Here is a 20,604-nt window from a genome sequence, read left to right as displayed (position 1 = left end):
TTCTCCCATCGGCTCGGCTGTCCCATCCGAACCACAGCAACAAAACATCCAGAACGCGGGGTATATAACAATATAACAACTGACAAAAGCATGAACCTATACAAACAATCAACAGTTCTTCCATAGTTACTCCATCCACATTGATACCACCAAGCAAGATGCCCCCCACACAAATCACCCACCGTCGCGCCGTCCGCCGAACAGACGACTACACCCCGAACACCCCCAAAGTGAACATCGTAACAGAGCCACTTCCCCTCCCCTTATCCCCCACAGCAGTCCTAATCCGGGTCCACGCCGTGGCTCTCAACTACCGCGACGCCAACATCGCCAACGGCGGAAACCCATGGCCCGTTCTCCCCCACGGGATCCTGGGCAACGACGCCGCCGGAGAAGTCATAGCCACCGGGGACAAAGTGAAGAGCCTGGTTGTTGGGGATCGCGCGGCGCCGATCACAGACACCGAGCAGATTACAGAGCGTGCGACGAAGCGGTCGTGGCTGGCTGCTGATGAAGATGGGGTGATGGCGGATTACATCGTTTATGATGAGAGTGTGCTGTGTAAACTTCCGACTTACTTGGATTGGGTGCAGGCGTCGATGATTCCTTGTGCGGGGGTTACGGCGTGGTCGGCATTGAAGGGGATGAGGATTGGGCAGACGGTTTTGGTGCAGGGTGAGTTTTCATTCTAAGTGTAGTGGTTTGATTTGAGTTTGACGAAAGATTTTAGGGACCGGGGGCGTCAGCATGTTTGCGCTGAAGTTAGCGCTTGCAGCTGGTCTGCGTGTGATTCTGACTTCGTCGAGTGATGCGAAACTTCAAGCTATTAAGGAGAAGTATTCTGATTCTGCTATTTTGACGGTTAATTATAAGGACACACCGGAGTGGGATGATAAAGTGTTGAAGCTTACTGATGGTGTCGGTGTGGACTTGGTGGTGGAGAATGGCGGAACGGGATCCCTTGTCAAGAGTATGCGATGCACTCGTCGTGGCGGGGTGGTCAGTCAGGTGGGATATCTTGGGAAGCAGGATCCGTCTGAGCTGCGAGAGTTGGTGCCGACTCTTATTGATCGGAGGATCAATCTTAGGTGAGTGTTGTGCGAGGTAGTGGAAATGGGAAAGGTTTGCTGACCTGCAAAGGGGTATCAACGCGGGCTCGAAGATTGATATGGAGGACTTTTGTGAGGCACTGTCGGCTTCGCAGACGCAGCTCGATGACCTTATTGATAAAGTGTTTCCGTTTGAGCAAGCCGAAGAGGCTGTTAAGTATGTTTGGCAGGGTAAGCAGGTTGGGAAGGTTGTGATGCGTCTGTAGCTAGATGTCTATAGTTGTCGCATGATGAAGATACAGAGAGTTATTATCCGAACAATTATGATAGGACTCCCTCCAACTAGCAGTATCATATCATTTTGGTCTATATAGTAGTCATGACAAATCATCACATCTTAAATCATAATGCCTTAATAGCAAACTGCCTCCCTGCCAGCTTTCAGCCAAACCCCAATCATGGCGACAATCAATAAGGATTCGTAGCATTCCACACCTCAAACCCCACCCCCGGATTCAAAATCAACGTTGGGTCCAAAACTCCCGGATCCATCTCAATCAGCTCCCTCTCATCCAGCTCCCCATCCCAACAATACCTCTCAAAGCACCGCTCACACTGCCTGGTCCTCTCCATCCCTACCCTCTTCAAACTCCTCTCCACAGCCGCACACCCGATACACTCCGCCCACTCCCCATCCCACGATCCATTCGCTTGCGTCACAATGTCGAAACTATTGATGAAGATGTCCTCCATCTGCTCGCGACTCGTCGCCGTCTGCCAGAACGAGAAGTTCGTGTATGCGCTATACGGCGCATTGGCCATGTACAGCACAATCGGGGCACGATCGTCGCCTGTGGTAGTGAGGTTCGCATCGCAGCCGAAGAATTGTGGGTGGAGTGTGTAGTTCAGGTTCACCATTGTCTTGGAGGGTGGAATTACGGGAAAGGGAAGTCCTGTTGCGTTGGCGGCGAGGTATGTGTTGTAGAGGTTTGTGCCATTGTTCCAGGAGTATGGGTCTGCGTCTTGGGAGTCGTCCCAAGCTATGATAAAGTCGACGTTGCGTGCAGGCTGGATTTGACCCCAGAGCGGGATCGTTTGACCTGTTTCGCTGCCGTCGACGAGGTTTAGGGTTGAGGATGTGTGAGCGTTGCCGGTGGAGAGGGAGAGGTTGGTGAATGGGTTGGGGAATGTTGAGTAGGCAACTTCTGTTAGGTTTAGATCGAAGGTGTCGGCAAACGCTTCGACGAGTCCGTTCAGGTTGGCGGGTTTGCTGAGTCGTTTGGCAAGAGAGGACTTGTGGGTGGTGGAACGTTTGGCAAATTGGCCGAGGGTTCCGTTGGAGACGCTTTCGAGATACCAGAAGTTGAAGGCGCCGGCGGAAGTGCCGATGACCAGTCTAGGATATATTTAGAAGTGTGCGAGTCTAAAGACTCCAAGGTGCTTACGAGGATCGATCAAATCCTTTCCAGCATGTACTTGAATTAACTGGGATTCCGTTGGACAGCTGGTTTCCGAGCCACTCAGTAGGTGTGAATGCATGCACATCTCCGTCCCAGGCGCCAAATTCGAAGGGTGTCAAGTCAAACTAACCGGATTAGCTTGGAGCTGGTAGTTTATTGAGAAGGGGCCGTTACTTACAATCGTCCCATTAGATGACGGTACCAAAAGGTCGTAGTACTCAGCATCTTCCGGCTCAACTGAAGCCAGGTGGATGATAGGCATCGGCATTTGGTGATTGATAAAGTTGCTCAGATTCCTTATCCCCGAAAACGTGGTGTTCAGGCCCCCGGATTGTCCGGGTATGAACTCGTACGCGAACCCCCGCCCCAGATAATCACTTATACCTATCTCGAAGCCAGCCATGTGCTTTGCAGCAATCTGTTCGAACATGACAACCTCGGTGGCAGCTTCAGCAGAGGTGTTTGTGACTGTGAGGAAACGGTCAATCTCCGGTTTCCAGTAATCGACAATATCGTCTACAGTAGGGAAGTTGTATGATGGGAAGGACACTGCCGGCCAGGATCCTCCGGACAGACCGGATAGGTAGGTCATGCTTTGCAAAAGTCCGCCTGTACGTTGCTCGTTGGCTGCGGGAAGACGGTCATCCAAAGCACGGATTAGACCTGTCCCGGTGAAGGCGGACCCGAAACCTCCGCCGCTGATGGCCATTCCCATAACTGGGGTTTGGTTGGTGTAGTTGAGACGCGAGATGTATTCATCTGAGTCAAAGTCGTCCAGGTTGAGTTGTTCCAGATATGCCTCTAGTGAGCCCAGAACGACCTTCTTGCGCCCTTCGACCCATTCCAATTCATCTCTGCTGAGTCCAACTGCCGGTCGGATCCATTGTAAACTTGTTGGGCAGGAGACAGGATCTGGCGCATAACCTTGGGGAAGTTCCAGGGCAGAGGCAAGAGTGGCAGCTGCTGCTGAGATTAGAAGCGGTAGCATTGCAACGATGTTTCCGAGACTGAAAGAGAATATAGAATGCTGCTAAAGTTGGACTTTCAGACTCGAATATACAGACCATTATATACACATAAATATGTGCGTTCAACATCCTGGATACCATATTCAGATCGAGGTGTTGTTGTCTGTATCGCATGTAGCATTCAGTGCCATCCATTCAACCTCGCTGTGATCGGTCCCCCGCAAGGCCTTCCTAAACAAGTATGCAGTACTCCGTAGCAGTGCGTCATATTCAGCCCTGGAGAGTAGTATGAATGGCAGTAACGTCCCAGCGCAGCTGAAGCCTTTAAACAGGGAAGCAAAAAGAACTATCTGCTGCGCATATTGCGGGCAACTTCACCAGCCACGGGCTTCCGGAGTCTGCGATTCGTTGTCTCGTATCCACAGTGAAGGCGCCACGATCAACTAAATCCACTTGGGCTGAGCAGATCTGCATAGCTAGTGGTCTAACCGCCTCGATCAATAAATAGGAATTGAGGCAGTTCACAGCCTTACCCATGGTAACGGCAAACCATACTCCTTCGGGTACCAACAAGAGCTTCGATCGACATGTCATATAATATTGTCAAAGCACAGGTATCAACAAGACGTTCCATTGGTCTGGAACTGCGCCTCCAGTGCATTATATACTTATCCGCGGTCAATCGGAAGGATCATGAGTTGGCACGGACCTGTCAGAAGCTTGGAAGGTGGAGCGTCACGGATGGCTGCGGGAATCACAATCCTGCTGCCTACAGGGCACCAACTAGCATCATTGCTGTAGGGTTAGACTTTGGGCATGGCATCATCCTCGAGTCCAAGAAGGGTATCTGTATCGATGCCCTAGGAGCACAGCCTCATTTGCGACCGTGCAGAAGGATAACGTGACTTGCTCGTCGAAAACAGGGAAGAACTGCGAAAGTGGGATCAATCCCAAACAACATCATTACTATCATTGTTCATGCTTTTGTCATACTAAACATAATATACAAACACCATCGACATCTCAAGCATCTAGCAAATTCTTTCCCCGCAGTCTCTCGCCATACTTGATAAAGATCAAGGGCATCAACGAGAACACCAAAACAATCAGCGCCAAAAGTGTTCCGCCCCAGTTATATCCAAGGTGCTTGAACAGTGGTGGTCCTGCAAGGGGCAGGAATGCGGCGCAGGCATTTCTGGGAACCAGCATTGCGCTGGTAGCACTCGCGGCGTAGATGCCGAAGAGGTCCACGACGTAAGTTTGCAAAGTGATGGTGGTAGACACCAGCCCAAACCCAATGATGCCCGTGCCAATAATTGGCGCAATCCATTGCACATGGTACTGCGCAGTCCAGCCAAAAAGGAAAAGGCCACCTGACATGATGAAGCATGCGATCAGGACAGGGGGCAGGCGCTGCTCTGGCTTGGAAGTGCCGGACCGTGCCCGGGCTGTGCGCACATAGCGGTCTAGCAGGAAGCTGCACAGGAAGGCCCCGAGAATGAGCCCAAGACACAGTCCTAGGAAGGCTAGACCGGATGCTCCTTCGGAGAAGCCGTACACATCCTGGAACAGTGTTGCAATGGTTGTCATCACCAGGTAGGTGTAACCATAGACCACGCTGAGATACAGGGTAACCAGTATTAGCATGGGAGACCGGATGAGCAGACGGAGTGGCCGGAGGATAGTCTTAAAAAATACGTGGCTAGCTGTCTTTTCTGTATCTTCGGGACTTTCAGTGCCACCTTCGAGACCCTGCTGTTTGGCTTTGCGTTTCTGGAGAGTGACGCTGTATGTTTCACGGTACACGACAAGAATGAGCAGGGACAGAGTCCCAGTCGCAATAGTCGGTAACCAGAAAGCCCATCGCCACCCGGCCTTTTCACCCAGATAGGAACCAATGATAGGACCTACGACTGGTCCCAATGCACCGGTCAAGGACATAATGGACATGGCACGTCCGCGATTTTCCTCGGGGAAAAGATCGCTAACAATGCCAGGACCGATGGCTGAAGCTGCGGTCGCCGCACCACTCAAAAACCGGAAGGCAATCAGCATCTGGATACTAGTACTGGCAGCAGTTCCAGCCAAAAAGGCCACAAAGAAGAGATTGGCAATATTCAGAGGCCATTGTCGGCCATACAGCTCAGAAAGCGGTCCCCATAGCAATGGCGCTATGATTTCTCCGAGTTCCCAGATGGAAACAATGAGGGTACGGTAGAGGGCATTGTCGGAATGGAAATGAGACAGAATAGACGGGGATACGGGGGCTGCTATGATGGTGGACAACTGACTTTCCCGGGCGCAACTGTCAGACACCTTGACATTGAGTTTATTGATGGGAGTTTAAGCTTACACCATGGTTGATAATCCCGCGACAAGGACGACGGTGATCCACTTGTACGTGGTGGAGCGGGTTTGGGGGTCAAAAGGATCATAATCGGCCGAGTCCACGGGGCTCGTCGACTGGACGGTGACCTCGGTTTCTTTGCAATGGCCATCTTCCTCATCCATTTTGGACTGGTTTAGTAACCGCCAATGAGAAGGTAGGGATGATGATTCAAAAGTTAATGGAATGGGAAGGAAGACTGAAGATGAAAGGGAGGAGCCGATGTGTGATTAAAAAAAAGGAACGGGATGAAAGGAATGGAGGGGAAGATCGGACGAGCAAAGGGTTTGCGCTCAGACTGAGGCTGATCAGGCTTGATGCTCCTTTGACAGTAAGCAGATAAGCAGATAAAGTACTTTGTCCACTCAGACCAGGCTAATGGACTAACAGAAAACAGAAGGTGGTACTGTTTGGCCCCCAGTGGGCTTGCAGGGGGGCTTGCAGATTTACTGGCCACTAAACGTTGCTACTTTCTTAATTGCATTGAAGCTAAATAAGCTAAATTAGGTGCTGACTAGGGTTTTCTGCGCTAAAAGTCCCTTTTCCCCTCCTCTCGGCTGCCCTTCTTGGCTAGTTTCTCACCCTCTTCCCCAGCCGAACCAAATCAGCCTCGCCCTTGTCTATTCCGAAAAAGGATCGGCATAATGCCCGTGTTCCTCGAAATACTTGCTCATTGTCGGGTAGTGCTCACTATCCGCAGGACAGAAAGCGTAGCGCTCAATGCTATGGACGATCGGCTTGTAGTCGGTCAGTCGCTTGTAGCAGGCATTGCGTTCCGGTGCCTTCGACCAGGCTACCAGCTTATCAAAGTCCTTGCATTGCATCAATTGGCCTTCTCCACCACCATTCAGCAGCTGAAGAGATGGCATGGGGGTATCATCGGCCTTGCACATCAGATCCTGTCGCAGGGAATCGAGGCAGTGTTCGATATGAGGAGCGGGGATCGAGCTCTCTTGTCCGGACCAGAGTTCATGGTAAGAGTGGCGCATAAGTTTCTAGTAGAGAAAAGTAGAGTGTCAGCGTCTACCCCGAGTATGAAATGCTGCGACGGTTACTCACCAGACAGTGGAGTTGATGGAACACCTTGACGAAGTAGATCCTTCGGTTCGAATCCCAAGGGAAAGCCCAAGAGTCCGACAGACCCTTGCTCTGAGCCCATTCCCAGGTGGGGGCAATAACCATGGGGTCCATGCTCAGGTTCTCCCACATCTCATCCGCATGTGTCTTGTTCTCGCTAGTATACTCGGAGTGGTGGGAGTAAGGCAGGTGAGTATCCCATGCGAGACCGGCTGGTCATAGGAAGCAATGTTAGAGATGAAACTTCATGTTGAGGCTTGTGAGATAAGTACGTACTGTAAGGAGACCGCTGCTTAGCCATGGCCGCATCAGGATCCAAGTCCTGAATGGGGACATTGTGACCCTTCTGGAACACAAACCATCCCACGTTCAGTGAGAGCGAAAACAACAGTCCCAAGAGCAGCAAAGCGTTCGTCCAGGTGGGTAATCTGGAGGCTCTGGGCTGAGGTGCGACTCTCTCCGAGTCCTCAGCCAGAAGCCCCTGGTCACTGTCGTCGTCACGGTTGACTTTCTCGTAGGAATACATTGTGAGAGGGGGGAATGAACATGGAGGGGTTTGACAGCCGGAGGGGCGTCGGGGGTCAACGCAATGCTCAGGTTTTAAACACCGAGCCCTTGTCACATTTGTCACATTTCTGATGGAACGTCGGCTCCGGAACACATCATGCGATGCCGGCAATGGGGCTGTCGGCGATGTGGGTTCACATTGCATAGAAGAGCTCAAGCTAATGCAAGGCTGGTCAGCACGGCACACCGGTTGATAGTAGCGTCGCAAACAGGTAATCCTTCGCTATCTGAGGCTCCACTATGTGACGGCCTGCTTCTATCCCACCGGATCAATTGTCTTCGGACCTTGCCGGTCCTCCGCCGCTGGTTCATATGTAATCCCCTCAAATCCCCCCTCGCTCCTCGTTCATTCAGCAGCAAATCCTCAAGTCTTCAAGTCTCACACTTCTAATCCTCCTACCACAAAAGGTATGCTCACCTCATCTTGGGGGACACCATTCTGCAGCGTCCTTCGGGTTAACATAGCTCTGTGACAGACTCCTGCCTCCACTTCGAGACCGACCATCTCAAAACATCCCACATCTCACAAAATGCGTGTCGCTACTCTCGTCCTCGTCGCCTTCTCGGCCGTGGCTCTCGCCCTACCTACCACCAACAACGTCGAGCGTGCCGCTGCTGACGCCAACGTCCGTCAGATGGACGAGCTGACCGTTGCCGCCATCAGCAAGTAAACGGTTAAGCGGGACATTACAAAGAATAAATGATACAATGGAAAGATTTATGTATTGAGTTGCGAAATTCAAGTTGATTAACTAAGTATCTTTTGTCGATTCCGGTCTCATTAATTCTATATCACTGTCCGAACACTTGGTCGCATTGTATGCCGACTGCACCGTAGGATGTTTGAGCTCAGTCGGCTTGAACATACCACTGGGGAACGACTCCAGGAATTCTCGAAGGTATGGCACACAGGCAGATAAGATAGCCACCGTTTGAAGCACTTGACTACAAATCGCCCATTGCCAGACATTGTTCGGTAGAGGAGAGTCGGCGTGGAGCTTGAAATTACGGACGTAGCACAGCTGCACAATACTGCCCGCGATATCCCTAGTAAGAGGTCAGAAGTGTCGAAATCTCGGTAAAGTATTGCGACATACAGGATTCGGATACCGAAGCAGCTTATTACCACCAAACGTCTTTTCAGACTCAGTTGCAGGCGGAAGATGATGAAGGATGGGACTGCGATAATCATAATCTCGACCAAGACGTTCATGACCCCGAATGCTATCCAAATTCCGGACTTGAAGACATTAGCAAATTTTTCGTAGCCGGGCTAACACATCGTATTCTACTCACCACGTCAAGACACTTCCCGCCGACGATGTTCCAGACTTCGGGTGGATGACATTGTAGGCATACCACGATGGCCATCACCACAACCCATATCAAAAGTAGACCTGTCGCTGCCAGGACAGACTTCGACTGGCCTGTCGACGAGAGCAGACTGTAGAAGAGAACCATGACAGACAGCTTTCCCAGTCCCAGCGTCAAAACATACAGCACCTCCATGGAATAGAGGGCCTTCTGCATGACGACCACCTGGTCACCTGAGAGAGGGGAAGCTTGTCCCAAGCCATGAGTAGCAGCGACGGATACAGCTGCCCCGGAGGCAATTGATGCGATCTAGTGACAGTCAGTATTACTATACAGATGGCATGAAGCAAACAAATTATCTGAGAGAGCTAGCTAACCAAAGTGCTCAAAAGGAGCGTCACACTAGACACCTTCCTCCTCAAAACCTGCCAGTTTGTCGTCAAACAGGCTACGACAGCGATGAAGGAGACGATGAGGAGGAAGCATGTCACGACCTTGACTGCTGCAGAATGGTCTGTCATGACTTTCAGGCGTGAAACAAAATAACCTTCATGGTACCGAATCGGATTCCAAGGCACAGGTAGTGAAGGATTTTGGCTGGCTACGAAACTGATCGTGATTGAACGATTTTAGGCATATAAGGTAAATAAGACCGCTGGCTGAAGAGAAGGCAGATCCTACTTGTGAGCAGTGCGTGAACAGCCCCATACACAGCCCAGCAAGCAAACATGCTCTGCACGAGCGGAGATGGAGCACGGGTCGCACTGGAGACACACAGGAGCGACAGGATACGCTGGATAAGACTGGATCCCACTGGATACTACTGGGGCTGGCGCGTGCCGCCCGGAAAGTTTAGTCGGGGAGGCCCGATGATCGCCAAGGCCGTCGGCCTATAAGCGTCGCACTATGGCTTTGCGCCCCTCCGCCTGGATTCTCTAGCGGCCGCCCTCTCTGCACACTGCAGGAATATCTAACCCTAATGGGGAAACACCAGTCAATACATGTGAGACGGTTGGCTGTCTCGGTCTTACTGCTTATGGCCAAGACTGCTTGAGTAGCCGAGCTGCCTTGGCTAATATGCTTCTTGGTTTTGTGCTGTGTTCGTGATACATAGTGGTGGTGGGTGGGCTTTCCCGGCCAACCCGAACAAGATGGACAGCTAATAGACTAGGGCTGACGTTGGATGGTCCTATTGTTGTGGTGGTGGACTGGTGGTGCACACCCCCCCCCTCCCTGTCTACTTCTCCACTTTCAACTCCACCCCCCTGCTTGCCAGCCTTCATTCCTTTCTCTCTTCCTTCCGGAGTCGCTTGGTCGCGTTCCAATTTCAATTTACGCCCATATGAGACACGCGGCAGCCAAGATCGTCTAATTTAGTAGTAGTTGAACATTTCTCGATAGGCTAGACTACTAGAACACTGGGGATGCAATTTCGTTTCCTCACACTCAGCCATCCTTCAGATATTGAAATAACGGCCCCCAACTTACAATGCATCTGGCCCCCAATCATCGCACGATACTTTCTGCAGCTGATAACGCAGAGGGACCCTTTGCTTCTTCGGGTAATCCAGCCGATAATTGGTCTAATGGCAGGACTGTGTGTGGCAATCCTGCAGGGTTTACCGTCTACGTTGGATTTTATCCGGCCGCGCTTGCATAAAATGACTCCGAATCAGTTTCTTAAAATCCATGCCTTCGAAATCACACCTTCTCTTACTTGTCTAGTTGCCTGCGTCTTGGACTGGTCGTGACGAGTTCCCAAAATGGCCAGGAACAGCGATGTTGAACATTCGATCGAGCTGCGTGCTCCAACGAACCGGGATTCTGGCACGCCGAGCAAGGCTACCTTTAGTAACGATGCTTACGAGCTGGCCAGGGTCGGAAAGAAGGAGGTGCTGAAGGTAACCAACACACACGTTGTCCCCGAGATTCTACTACCATCAGCCGCTGAGATCTACCCTTGCTAGCGACGATTTGGTCTAACGAGTACTGTCGGGTTTGCCTGCAGCTTGATGCTGACTTGGGAAGCGGTTATAATGTATGCGATGTTTTTTTAATATTCTTTTTTTTTCCTTCTTTTACCCCTCTTTCTGTTTCCCCACTCCCCCCTTGCTGTTTATCCCGTCAGAACTCTACATGCTAATAGGGATAATTAGGAACATTGGCTTGGGACTCACCAAGTAAGGCCTACCATGGAATGAGCTTACCTCTGAAGAATCATGTTTGTTAACCCTCGTGCAGTGGCGGTCCCGCCGGTTTGGTGTATGGCTTTCTTGGGGTCTGGGCGGGCATCATTTCCGTGTTCATTTCGATGGGGGAGCTAGCAAGCATGATGCCGTCGGTATGTGTCCGACACTTCCTGCAGCTGAGAATGAGCCTGATTTCTCACCACAGGCGGGCGGACAATATCATTGGGTGAGCATCTTGGCCCCCAGGTCGGCCAGGAAGTTTCTCAGTCATGTCACTGGTATGTGTGCGACTCCATGTGCCGAGTATGCGAACCGCGGTCCGAATTTGCTAACGCAAGGAAAAATCCAGGCTCGGTCTGCATTATTGCGTGGACAGCGGCCCCCACAGCCGCCATCTACCTGGCCGCCAGTGTGCTGCAGAGCACCATTGCCATGAACATCCCCAGCTATGATCCCAAAGGATGGCACATCACGCTGATCATGTGGGCGATTCTGCTCGTCTGCACAGTTCTCAATACTTGGCTGGGGATGATCCTACCGGTCATTGAAGTGCTTATCCTTCTTGTCCATGTGCTTGGCTTCTTCGCCGTCTTGGTTCCGCTCGTCTATCTGGGGCCCAAGGCCGATCCGCGATCGATCTTTACTGTATCCTTCGATTATGGCGGCTGGGGTGATCTGACCTTGGCTACCTTTATCGGGTTAAAAGGCACCGTGGCTGCGTTTGTTGGTAAGGCAGACTTTTCGCGTCTAATCAACTTCAACATGATATACTGACTCGGGTTTTGTGTTCACTAGGCACTGATGGCGCGGTTCATGTAAGTGCTTCCTTCTCGGTGTTTAGCCGCTGTTTGAGTCAGTTGCCAAACTAACCCCTTACAGATGGCCGAAGAAGTCGCCAACAGCAGTCGGGTGGTCCCCCGTTCTATGCTGCTGGCCCTCATGATCAACGGCGCAACTGGCTTTGCCATTCTGATTGCCTTCCTCTTCACCGCCGGAGACCTGCTGAAAATTGTGGAATCCAGTGCCTCGTATCCCTTCATGTACATGCTGGCGAGCTCGACGGGCAGTAAGGGTGCTGCGGTTGTTCTTTCCAGTATGATGGCTATTCTGCAAGCGTGTGCAGGACTCGCGGGTATCTCTTCCGGCAGTCGTATGCTGTGGTCATTCTCCCGCGAGCAGGCCATTCCCGGCTGGCGCTGGGTGCGACAGGTAAGTGATAGGCCTAGCCTCTCTTCGCCCTCAGATTATTTTGTTAAGGACTATACTAATTGCGATCGCTCTTATCTACAGGTGAACCAACGGACTCTAGTGCCCTTCCACAGCACGTTGGTGGTGGTTATCGCGGCCGGTCTGCTCAGCCTGATTAACATCGGGTCGGCAGTGGTGCTGAACATCATTCTGTCGCTGGTCCTGGAGGCCTTCTTTGCCTCGTACATGATCTCTCTGACTCTCCTGCTCTATCGTAGATTGCGCGGCGACCTCACCGAGCCGGGTCAAGGCGGCGGTGTCCTCAACTGGGGGCCCTTCCGAGTCAAAGGGTGGTTGGGCACGGCAAATAACATCTTTGCCATTGCCTACTCCATCATCATGATGTTCTTCGGATGCTGGCCACCGGAGAACCACCCTGCTCCCAAGAATATTAACTACAGCATTGTCATTTTCGCGGGAGTTACCCTCATCAGTATCGTGTACTATGTGGGATGGGCGCGGAAGCACTACAAGGGCCCGCTAGCCGAGATTTAGTTGGATGCTTTTGACTCACTAACAGCTCGGGAAATGGCGCAATTTTCCACTTGAATCAGGGACTTTTCCCCTACTTACCAGTGGCGTCGCCCTAAAATAGTCTACCTTATACCATAGCACTACTTTTTTCTAATTTAAAAGAGGGATTCATTTAGTCCGTCCGTGACAGGGTAACATCGGCTTCCGGCTACTAAATTAGTTCATTAGTTGGTAGATAATTTAGGGAGGATAACTAATCTAACTAATCTATTTTCCATTCACTACTCTCTATTAGTCAAGTCAGATACTTTTTTTCTCTTTCTCTTGTTGTTTCCCCTCATCCCGCGCGCGCCCCCTCAATTTCCCCGTTTCAATCGATCATCCATCCATCAATCCTTTCCCAAGAGTCCAGCCAGCCCAGCCCATCATGACCAAATCGCAGTTCGAAGTCCGGGAAATTCACACCAAAGAGGAATATGCCCGTCTAGTCGACGTCCTCTGGTCGGCCAACTTCAACCCTTACAAGTAAGTGAGCGCGCAATTTACCACCACACATTCCTTCCCTTCCTTCTTCCTTCATTAATCTCCTCCCCCCATCCTCCCTCCTATCCTCCCATCCCCGTACAGTAGTAGAGTTTCAAACTAATCTCGCCGGTCGCACCACCATCACAATCAACAGCCCAGTATTCACCGCCGTCCACCCCGTAAGCGGCCACACCGCAGAAGACCGCGTAAAAGACAAAGCCCTCGACACGAAAATCCGCTGGGCCGCCCATGAGAAGAATCCTGCCTCCCATCTCATCTATGTGATTGATACCGAAACCGGTCGCGTCGCCGGCGGCTGCGAATGGCTCATCTTTCACAAGAACCCCTTTCCCAATGGCCCTCAACCGCTGTCGTGTACTTGGTACCCGGAGGGTTCGGAACGCGCGGAGTATGCTAGTCGCATGCTCAGTCAGGCTTTCTTTCCGAGACAGTGTTGGTTGCAGAGGCCTCATGCTGGTATATACCCCTTCATTCCATTTATTTTATTCATTATTGAAGAGAGCTAACTGATGAATGAATAGGCGTAAATGCCATGGGTGTCCACCCCGATTACCGCCGTCGAGGCGTAGGACGACTCCTCATGCAATGGGGCCACGAGAGGATCGATCCCCTAGGATACGAGAGCTGGATCGAGGGCAGTCCCATCGGTCGCTGGTTGTATGAAGAGAGCGGATACAAGCGTGTCATCAGTCTGAACATCGACTTTGCGAAGAAGAATCCCAGTGATGAGTGGAACAGGCTGGTGCATGAATGCCAACCGCCCGCGATTCTCTTGCTTTGGCGCCCCCCGCGCGGTGAGTGGAATGATAAGGTGCCTCCGGGTCCGTGGGCGGTTACCGAGGATACCTGGAAATAGGTTCGTCGGTTCGTCAAGAGTGTTGCGATCTTAGATGTAGAATAGATGAGATGATGTTGATGATTGACGTGATGATGGAATAAAGACAAGACTCCTTTCTTACTCACTGTGTTTCTTGTTCGCTGATACTCGGGGAAACTTGATGCGGAGACGCCGTTTCCCCTCACGCATTTAGGTTTCGCGCCCAACTCTTTTCTGTGTCCAGACCAGCCTTCATGCGGTCATAGTGCACGCCTTAAGGCCAAAGCCTGCTGAAGCTGGATGTAACGATATGCTTATATTTTTCGTGTTCTTTCATTGGTAGTGGTATTTCCCTGCGGATGGCGACTCCCATACAAGAAGTCATTTACGAGAAGCTGACTCTCCTCGTGTAACAGCCATCCACGTCTCTCTGGTCGGTTATACCGCAAGCGGACGAGGTCTAAGTATCATCAATACAATCTTGCCCTTCAGGCCACCCGTAGCTCCAAGTATATCTATCGCCCGTCGCATTAGAGGCATACGATCTTCGCCATCTATCGTCTATAGCTGTCAGCCATATCTCACATGAACAACATGAAGCCAGAAGAAACATTCGACTTCATTATAGTCGGAGCAGGCGTCGCAGGTAATCCCCCAATCACAATATCTCCCACTCATACTGATAAGCAACAGGCTGCGTGGTAGCGAGTCGAATCTCGCAAAGCCGTCCCGATCTGCGCATCCTGCTCATTGAGGCCGGCATCGAGAAAGACGATCGGACATCCGGCGCAATGGGCTTCGCGGCAGGATTCGGCTCGGATCTCGAATGGCCCCATCGCTCGGTACCGCAGGAGCGCGCTTTCGGAGGTGATACGGTGTGTCTGGCCTCTGGCAAAATTGTCGGGGGAGGGTCCGGGGTAAATTATCAGGTGTTTACGCGCGGGCCGGCTGTTGATTAGTGAGATTCCATGCTATTAATGGCGATGTGGCTACGAAGATTGTTGCTGATGTGACTGTGTTGGTGTAGTGACCAATGGGCAGATCTTGTTCAGGACCGGAGATGGTCGTGGAATGGTCTTTTGCCGTATTTCAAGAGGGTCGAGACGTGGTATCCTTCTGTGGAGATGAAGGAGAAGGGTTGTGTCACGATTGATTCTCATGGAGATCGTGGACCGATTAAGGTAGCTATCGCATTCCTCTTCTACGTTATGAGGTACCGTGTTGATATCGTGTAGGTCAGTCATGCGACGAATAGTGGCAAGCCACGCAATTACCCGTTGCGGGAGAAGAGCCGTAGGTTTCACGAATTGCTCGATCGCAAACAGGTGGATGATATGAATAGTGGACAGCAGCTGGGGTACTCGGAGGCTTTTAGTTCCACCTATGCGGGATTGAGAAGCTTTGCGAGTAGCTACCCTTTGGGAAGTAACGTCACTGTCTGGACGAATTCATCTGTGGATAGGCTCATCATGACTGGGAGGACTGCGGAAGGCACCGTTATTGCGCGATCAGTAGGAGATAAGATTGAGCGTGTGCATGTCAGGGCTCGGAAAGAGGTGATCCTCTCAGCTGGGGCATATGGATCACCCAAAATCCTCCTTCTAAGGTGAGTAGGCATTAACTGCTTCTTGGGATAGAAAAACCTAATAACAGTAACAGCGGCATCGGCCCAGCAGAAGAATTGCAGCGACATAACATCACTCCAGTCGTAGACCTCCCCGTGGGGAAGAACTATGCTGACCACCCTCATATATTCACCTACTGGACGATTGACGAGCACAATGCTACCCTCGGCGACGGGGAGATGGAAACAGATCAGGTCCATTGGCTAGCGGGCTTGCCATACGACTGGATGTCTTTTGCGCCTGCGGACGCAAAGACACAAGAGCTGGCCAAACAAGTTCTGGGCTCAGCCGAGCGCAGTCGGTACATGGCTGAGGGAAAGATGCAACTTGAAAACTTTATTGTGTATGCTGTTCCTCAAAGCTCGCAGGAAGAAAGGCACTGCTAACCAAGTCAGTTACACCGCCGTCGACACGTCCGCTCGCAAGAAACCCCTCGAGGGCTGGCCCGGGAAGCGCGTCATCAGCCTCATGCACGTTCTCGTCGACTCAGTATCACGGGGTACTCTCACGCTGCGATCATCTGACCCTTCTGACGCCCCCGTGCTCGATCCCAAACTCCTTGCATCCCCGATTGACCGATCGGCGATGTACGAGAATGTGCGGGAGACTGCGCGTGCCATACAGGCCGTCGAGGGTCTCAATGCTGTCGAGTTCGGAGTCGACGATTCCCTCCGTGACAATTGGTCCGATGAGGCGATCGATGTCCGGGCGAACCGGAGTGGTGGTAGTTGCTTTCACTACTCGGGGACTTGTGCGATGGGGGAAGTTGTCGACACTGAGTGTCGGGTGTATCAGATTGAGCGATTGAGGGTTGTGGACTCTGGTGTAATCCCACTACCATTGGCGGCGCATTATCAGGCGCCGACGTATGGTGTTGCAGAACAGGTAGGTATTGGAGCATGAGGGCATAGTGCTGCTGCTAATATGTGCATTGTAGGCTGCTGACATGATTCTGTCCTCGGTGGCATGACCAGCCGGATCTCTCACTATTATCGAGAACTGGCAATAGAAGGAGAAGATACATGATAGTTGGAAAATGTGCCTATGTGCGATGCTCGATGCAGGCCATTGTTCCCATAACGTGCCAAAAAGTTGCGATCCCGGGCGGGGCCGCAGGCCATGTCCACTTTGATGAAAATGGATCAGATATCACGGAAAGCGGGGAGAAGAGGATGTTATAGCCAATAAAAATAAGTTATGCCATCACTCCAGGTAGCGGGGGGAATAAATGCAAAAAGAAAAAAAGAACGACCGAGACGTGACTCGAACACGCAACCACTGCCACATCCACTACCGGAAGGCAGCGCGCTACCATTGCGCCACCCGGCCGTATTTGATGATTGTTGAAAACACTTTTGCTTTATAGCTGAGAATTGTACGTTGTTCCACAAGAGCTTTCCTTGCAGATAGGCCAGGTCAACAGACGGCGGATTTTATTGTCAACCTTAGATTTTTCATTTCAGCTCGGTTATATATAATCTCCTATCTAATCTGTTAGCCTTTATTCCCGCGGATGAACATGCTCACGGTTCTCCCACCTGGACCGGGCAAGATGTATATTCTTTATCCAGTATGGCGTGCAACATATTTTGGCATGCAGACTGGCGATCCAACTGCAAGCTTCATCTCACTTGCCCTGATTCCGACATTTAGCACTAATAAACTACCATGCAGTGTCTCATACTGTACACAAGCCATATATGCGATTGAACATACTCCTTTACCTTGCCAAATATCACCACATACTGATCCAAGAACCCAGTGACACAGTAAGACTTGACGTCAAGTCTATCGGTAAGGTCCACCATTCTACTCCGTAGAGTTGCTTCAAAAACGAAAAAATATGATCATACAAGTAGAACTGGTCTACTACAGTTCTCTATAGCCCACTGACAGACGGTGATGAGCTGAGTGCGAGCTAGATGCTAGTCGATTGGACGGAAGAAAATAAGCGACCAGAAAGCTTAGCAATTAGCGCATCACAAATAAGCCAGTATACCAAGGTTTCATTGGCCCATTGATCCGTCAAATCTCGACCTTGTCTGTGCTCCAAAAAGGCTGGAATCGGAGTCCCGACTCGTCCGCCTGACGTGAGATTTTAAGTAGATGTTCAGCTTTCCTTTGTTTTGGGTGGAGCAACCAATGCCCCATATCTACGTACTGCACGCCACTGCAGCCAACAGAACGTTGTTGACTCGCACCAGCTGGCCTGCAATGGCTTGCTGAGCCCCAGTAGGTACACATGTAGTGTGACTTAGCAGTACGGTGCCTTTAGTGGCAGCTTTGTACCCCTCCCTCATCTAGGCTACCATTATGCGCTAGCGACAGATCAATCATGGATATAATCCACAGCTGCTGCCCCTCTCGATCACCCATGATTTTACCACCATAATCTCACCAACCGTACTACTACCATTCGGTCAAATGGCACCCACCATCCTCTTCGTCCCGGGTTTCTGGGAGGGGCCCAAAGTCTTCACTCCCGTATGCGATCTCCTGCAGGCTGATGGTTTCAAGACGGAAGTCTGCACATTACCCAGCACGGGCACCACCTCGCCCGGAAACCCGGCTATGACCGATGATATAGCCGCCGTGCGCGACCATCTGACGAGCATCGTGCGCCGCGGGGAAGATGTTATTCTCGTATTGCATTCGGCCGGTGGATTTTTAGGTAGCGCTGCCATGGAAGGCCTGAGCAAGTCGGCTGTCGGACAGGGTGGAGTCGTCAAGATTGTCTTCTTGGCTGCGGCGGTTTTTCCGGAAGGTCATGAACACGAGGATTTGCCATTTGCTGTTGTTGAGGTTGGTTACCCAGCCAATTAATGTTCTCGTCCCCTATTGTGAAGATATCTGGTTGACGTGTGGTTTGACAGGGAGGTGCGATGTACTGCGTCGATCCTGAGGTGCTGCTTCTCAACGACGTTACTGAGCAAGAGAAGACAAAATGGCTGGCTATGCTTGCCCCCCAGCCGGCCGATGGTTGGAATGGCAGGGTGCCCTACGCTGGGTGGAAGGATGTGCCCAGCGTGTACCTTGTCTCTGAGGGTGATAATGCTCTTCCAGCGGGCCTCCAAGAGCAACTAGCTAACCTGGCGGGGAGCAAGATCGAGCGGTGCAGTGCTGGCCACATGCCTCAGCTCAGTCAGCCATCGCGGGTGGCAGAGGTTATACGTGCTGCTGCGGCGACCATTTGATGGCAGCGAAAATCAGAGCATGAGTGTGACGAAGAATAAGATATATGGAGCAAGATCGAGGTGATGAGACACTGTGTATCTGAAGCGCAAAATGACGTGGAAAAGAAGGAAATGGTATATGATGTGAACATTTACGAGCAAGTTACATAGTATTGTACAGTTATTCAGAATCATCCGACTCAACCCCTCGGCCATTGATGGCGAGTAGCTGGACATCGCTGCACATCTGTGAGTCAAGAAAAGCCTTGGTTTGGGGTAGGAACTTACAAGACGAGGGTCGAATTGCCTGGAATAAACGGAGGAGCTCCCCTGGAAACAACATCAGCGCAAATTCCAAATCTTTGGGATAGAATGAAACTTACCTCTCGCCATATCCAAAGTGACTGTCATACATATGGAATGGTTAGTAGTGGACACGTTGAAAGGAGATAGCCATTGTGAATAAGACATACGGGCCGAATGTAAGATAGGCTCTTTCACCCAGACTCATCCCCAAAATACCAACATCCCATCCTGAAACTGATCAGCCTAACATTCTGCAGGGGTTGCTGCACCGACGCACCTTTGATCACCTGGCCGACACCGACCTTGAAAGTAAAAGGAAATCCCCGTTTAATACTGCTGTCGAATCTATAGTGGGACCAATATTAGTATGAAGAACAGCCCAGGCCATGCAAGTGATGGTAAAACAAACGGCAAGCCGTGTCTCCCTGATTGATAGGAACATACCGACGCCCTCGGTTCCTTGACCGTGCCGGGTCGTAAAGATAGCCGTGGTAATGCACTGTTACCATGTCACCCGGCTTGGGATAATCCACGCCATTGCCCGGGCGCAGAATATCCTTGATGAAATCGATAAACCCCATATTTTTTGGTGAGGTAATCTGGTAAACTCCAGATGGATTGTGGGGAAACAATGGGGTTGTGAACGGGGCACGTCTCCCTGCCAGCAGGTCACATGACCAGTTGAGATTGTGCCGGAACGGAAAAAAGTTGATTTGAGCCCTGCAGAAGAAGCTGGGTGGAAGGTATGTTTGCTTCACTGCGGTAGGAAGATGAATTCTATGGAATGAAATTATAGTAGATAGAATAACACAACAGAGTATCTGTTTCAGCTAAGTTTGATACTGATTTCCTTTGATTTTGACCACAAAGTAGTAGTTGTAGCATATCAGTGCCTGAGGTATCCATACATTCACAGACAGGTGTGAATCCCCGGTATGGAGTACACTGGAGACAGTGGGTGTATTCACGGCTTCTCACTAGTTACCTTGAAACGCGCCCCGTCCTTCACCGAGCCAATCATTCACACTAGTCTAGCATAATGAGGGGTTTTTGCTATTGGATAAAAATATAACGAGGTTGAACAGCAATTCAATCAAAAGACGGCGCATCCTCCGCTAAATCTCGAGGAGGGAGTTAACCGTTGTTATCCCATTACCCTGACTGGAATTCGCCACAGAAGACAACGGCACTGTCTATTATCATGTATGAAATGTTATTGTCATTCATCGCATTGCGCCTAGAACCAAAGGGCAGGGCTCAACCGGCTTGTCACTGTCATGCCGCTAGCGAAAGTCTCCCTTTTATATCCCGATTCCCTCTCCAGGGACCAAGATGTTTCCTATCTCCTACAGCATCGGTAGCAAGACACTATACTATCACATCAAGGCATTATCATAGCAAGTGT

The 20,604-nt window shown here is 51.0% G+C and overlaps 11 protein-coding genes and 1 non-coding gene across 12 annotated transcripts; 6 read left to right on the top strand and 6 right to left on the bottom strand.

Moving 5' to 3' along the window:
* Nucleotides 1-89: 89 nt before the first annotated feature.
* BO87DRAFT_448177 (zinc-dependent alcohol dehydrogenase family protein) lies at nucleotides 90-1,315 on the top strand (the record flags this gene model as incomplete). Its single annotated transcript, XM_025628284.1, has 3 exons — nucleotides 90-675; nucleotides 731-1,088; nucleotides 1,141-1,315. Exons 1-3 carry the CDS (start codon nucleotides 159-161, stop codon nucleotides 1,313-1,315), a joined length of 1,050 nt encoding a protein of 349 aa, XP_025483177.1. The 5' UTR covers nucleotides 90-158.
* Nucleotides 1,316-1,517: 202 nt separating this feature from the next.
* Nucleotides 1,518-3,497, bottom strand: BO87DRAFT_300566 (lysophospholipase 1 precursor; the record flags this gene model as incomplete). The annotated part of the gene is made up of 3 exons (XM_025619135.1): nucleotides 1,518-2,445; nucleotides 2,495-2,634; nucleotides 2,688-3,497. The coding sequence occupies 3 exons, from the start codon at nucleotides 3,495-3,497 to the stop codon at nucleotides 1,518-1,520; spliced, it is 1,878 nt and encodes a 625-aa protein (XP_025483176.1).
* Nucleotides 3,498-4,408: 911 nt separating this feature from the next.
* Nucleotides 4,409-6,166, bottom strand: BO87DRAFT_373389 (MFS transporter). Its single transcript, XM_025622537.1, has 2 exons — nucleotides 5,831-6,166; nucleotides 4,409-5,767 (listed from the first exon to the last, which is right to left on the bottom strand). Exons 1-2 carry the CDS (start codon nucleotides 5,986-5,988, stop codon nucleotides 4,501-4,503), a joined length of 1,425 nt encoding a protein of 474 aa, XP_025483175.1. The 5' UTR covers nucleotides 5,989-6,166; the 3' UTR covers nucleotides 4,409-4,500.
* Nucleotides 6,167-6,320: 154 nt separating this feature from the next.
* BO87DRAFT_373388 (uncharacterized protein) lies at nucleotides 6,321-7,589 on the bottom strand. Its single transcript, XM_025622536.1, has 3 exons — nucleotides 7,217-7,589; nucleotides 6,923-7,152; nucleotides 6,321-6,858 (listed from the first exon to the last, which is right to left on the bottom strand). The coding sequence occupies exons 1-3, from the start codon at nucleotides 7,464-7,466 to the stop codon at nucleotides 6,484-6,486; spliced, it is 855 nt and encodes a 284-aa protein (XP_025483174.1). The 5' UTR covers nucleotides 7,467-7,589; the 3' UTR covers nucleotides 6,321-6,483.
* BO87DRAFT_393963 (uncharacterized protein) lies at nucleotides 7,579-8,178 on the top strand (the record flags this gene model as incomplete). Its single annotated transcript, XM_025625087.1, has 3 exons — nucleotides 7,579-7,635; nucleotides 7,720-7,883; nucleotides 8,004-8,178. The coding sequence occupies 3 exons, from the start codon at nucleotides 7,579-7,581 to the stop codon at nucleotides 8,176-8,178; spliced, it is 396 nt and encodes a 131-aa protein (XP_025483173.1).
* A 61-nt stretch (nucleotides 8,179-8,239) lies between these two features.
* BO87DRAFT_351597 (uncharacterized protein) lies at nucleotides 8,240-9,582 on the bottom strand. The gene is made up of 4 exons (XM_025621142.1): nucleotides 9,199-9,582; nucleotides 8,804-9,130; nucleotides 8,605-8,747; nucleotides 8,240-8,554 (listed from the first exon to the last, which is right to left on the bottom strand). The coding sequence occupies exons 1-4, from the start codon at nucleotides 9,340-9,342 to the stop codon at nucleotides 8,260-8,262; spliced, it is 909 nt and encodes a 302-aa protein (XP_025483172.1). The 5' UTR covers nucleotides 9,343-9,582; the 3' UTR covers nucleotides 8,240-8,259.
* A 697-nt stretch (nucleotides 9,583-10,279) lies between these two features.
* On the top strand, nucleotides 10,280-12,920 carry BO87DRAFT_327286 (choline transport protein). The gene is made up of 9 exons (XM_025620179.1): nucleotides 10,280-10,722; nucleotides 10,789-10,859; nucleotides 10,978-11,001; nucleotides 11,063-11,162; nucleotides 11,216-11,288; nucleotides 11,360-11,737; nucleotides 11,806-11,825; nucleotides 11,890-12,219; nucleotides 12,301-12,920. The coding sequence occupies exons 1-9, from the start codon at nucleotides 10,585-10,587 to the stop codon at nucleotides 12,751-12,753; spliced, it is 1,587 nt and encodes a 528-aa protein (XP_025483171.1). The 5' UTR covers nucleotides 10,280-10,584; the 3' UTR covers nucleotides 12,754-12,920.
* Nucleotides 12,921-13,067: 147 nt separating this feature from the next.
* On the top strand, nucleotides 13,068-14,226 carry BO87DRAFT_373384 (GNAT family N-acetyltransferase). The gene is made up of 3 exons (XM_025622535.1): nucleotides 13,068-13,257; nucleotides 13,412-13,734; nucleotides 13,800-14,226. The coding sequence occupies exons 1-3, from the start codon at nucleotides 13,160-13,162 to the stop codon at nucleotides 14,132-14,134; spliced, it is 756 nt and encodes a 251-aa protein (XP_025483170.1). The 5' UTR covers nucleotides 13,068-13,159; the 3' UTR covers nucleotides 14,135-14,226.
* Nucleotides 14,227-14,689: 463 nt separating this feature from the next.
* Nucleotides 14,690-16,690, top strand: BO87DRAFT_422566 (GMC family oxidoreductase; the record flags this gene model as incomplete). The annotated part of the gene is made up of 7 exons (XM_025627126.1): nucleotides 14,690-14,741; nucleotides 14,789-15,053; nucleotides 15,123-15,276; nucleotides 15,331-15,701; nucleotides 15,755-16,063; nucleotides 16,116-16,605; nucleotides 16,658-16,690. 7 exons carry the CDS (start codon nucleotides 14,690-14,692, stop codon nucleotides 16,688-16,690), a joined length of 1,674 nt encoding a protein of 557 aa, XP_025483169.1.
* A 278-nt stretch (nucleotides 16,691-16,968) lies between these two features.
* On the bottom strand, nucleotides 16,969-17,049 carry BO87DRAFT_t68. Its single transcript has one exon. It is a non-coding gene; the product is annotated as a tRNA-Arg (tRNA).
* An 895-nt stretch (nucleotides 17,050-17,944) lies between these two features.
* BO87DRAFT_373382 (alpha/beta hydrolase) lies at nucleotides 17,945-19,394 on the top strand. The gene is made up of 2 exons (XM_025622534.1): nucleotides 17,945-18,522; nucleotides 18,594-19,394. The coding sequence occupies exons 1-2, from the start codon at nucleotides 18,145-18,147 to the stop codon at nucleotides 18,912-18,914; spliced, it is 699 nt and encodes a 232-aa protein (XP_025483168.1). The 5' UTR covers nucleotides 17,945-18,144; the 3' UTR covers nucleotides 18,915-19,394.
* On the bottom strand, nucleotides 19,023-19,812 carry BO87DRAFT_373381 (FKBP-type peptidyl-prolyl cis-trans isomerase). The gene is made up of 6 exons (XM_025622533.1): nucleotides 19,644-19,812; nucleotides 19,477-19,544; nucleotides 19,367-19,427; nucleotides 19,277-19,297; nucleotides 19,182-19,223; nucleotides 19,023-19,132 (listed from the first exon to the last, which is right to left on the bottom strand). The coding sequence occupies exons 1-6, from the start codon at nucleotides 19,778-19,780 to the stop codon at nucleotides 19,075-19,077; spliced, it is 387 nt and encodes a 128-aa protein (XP_025483167.1). The 5' UTR covers nucleotides 19,781-19,812; the 3' UTR covers nucleotides 19,023-19,074.
* Between the last annotated feature and the right edge of the window lie 792 nt (nucleotides 19,813-20,604).

Source organism: Aspergillus neoniger (genome assembly GCF_003184625.1).
Source record: "Aspergillus neoniger CBS 115656 unplaced genomic scaffold BO87scaffold_5, whole genome shotgun sequence".
In the NCBI taxonomy this organism is placed as follows: Eukaryota; Fungi; Ascomycota; class Eurotiomycetes; order Eurotiales; family Aspergillaceae; genus Aspergillus; species Aspergillus neoniger.
The sequence above is the reverse complement of the archived record's forward strand: the minus strand, read 5'-3'. Positions and strand labels throughout refer to the sequence as shown.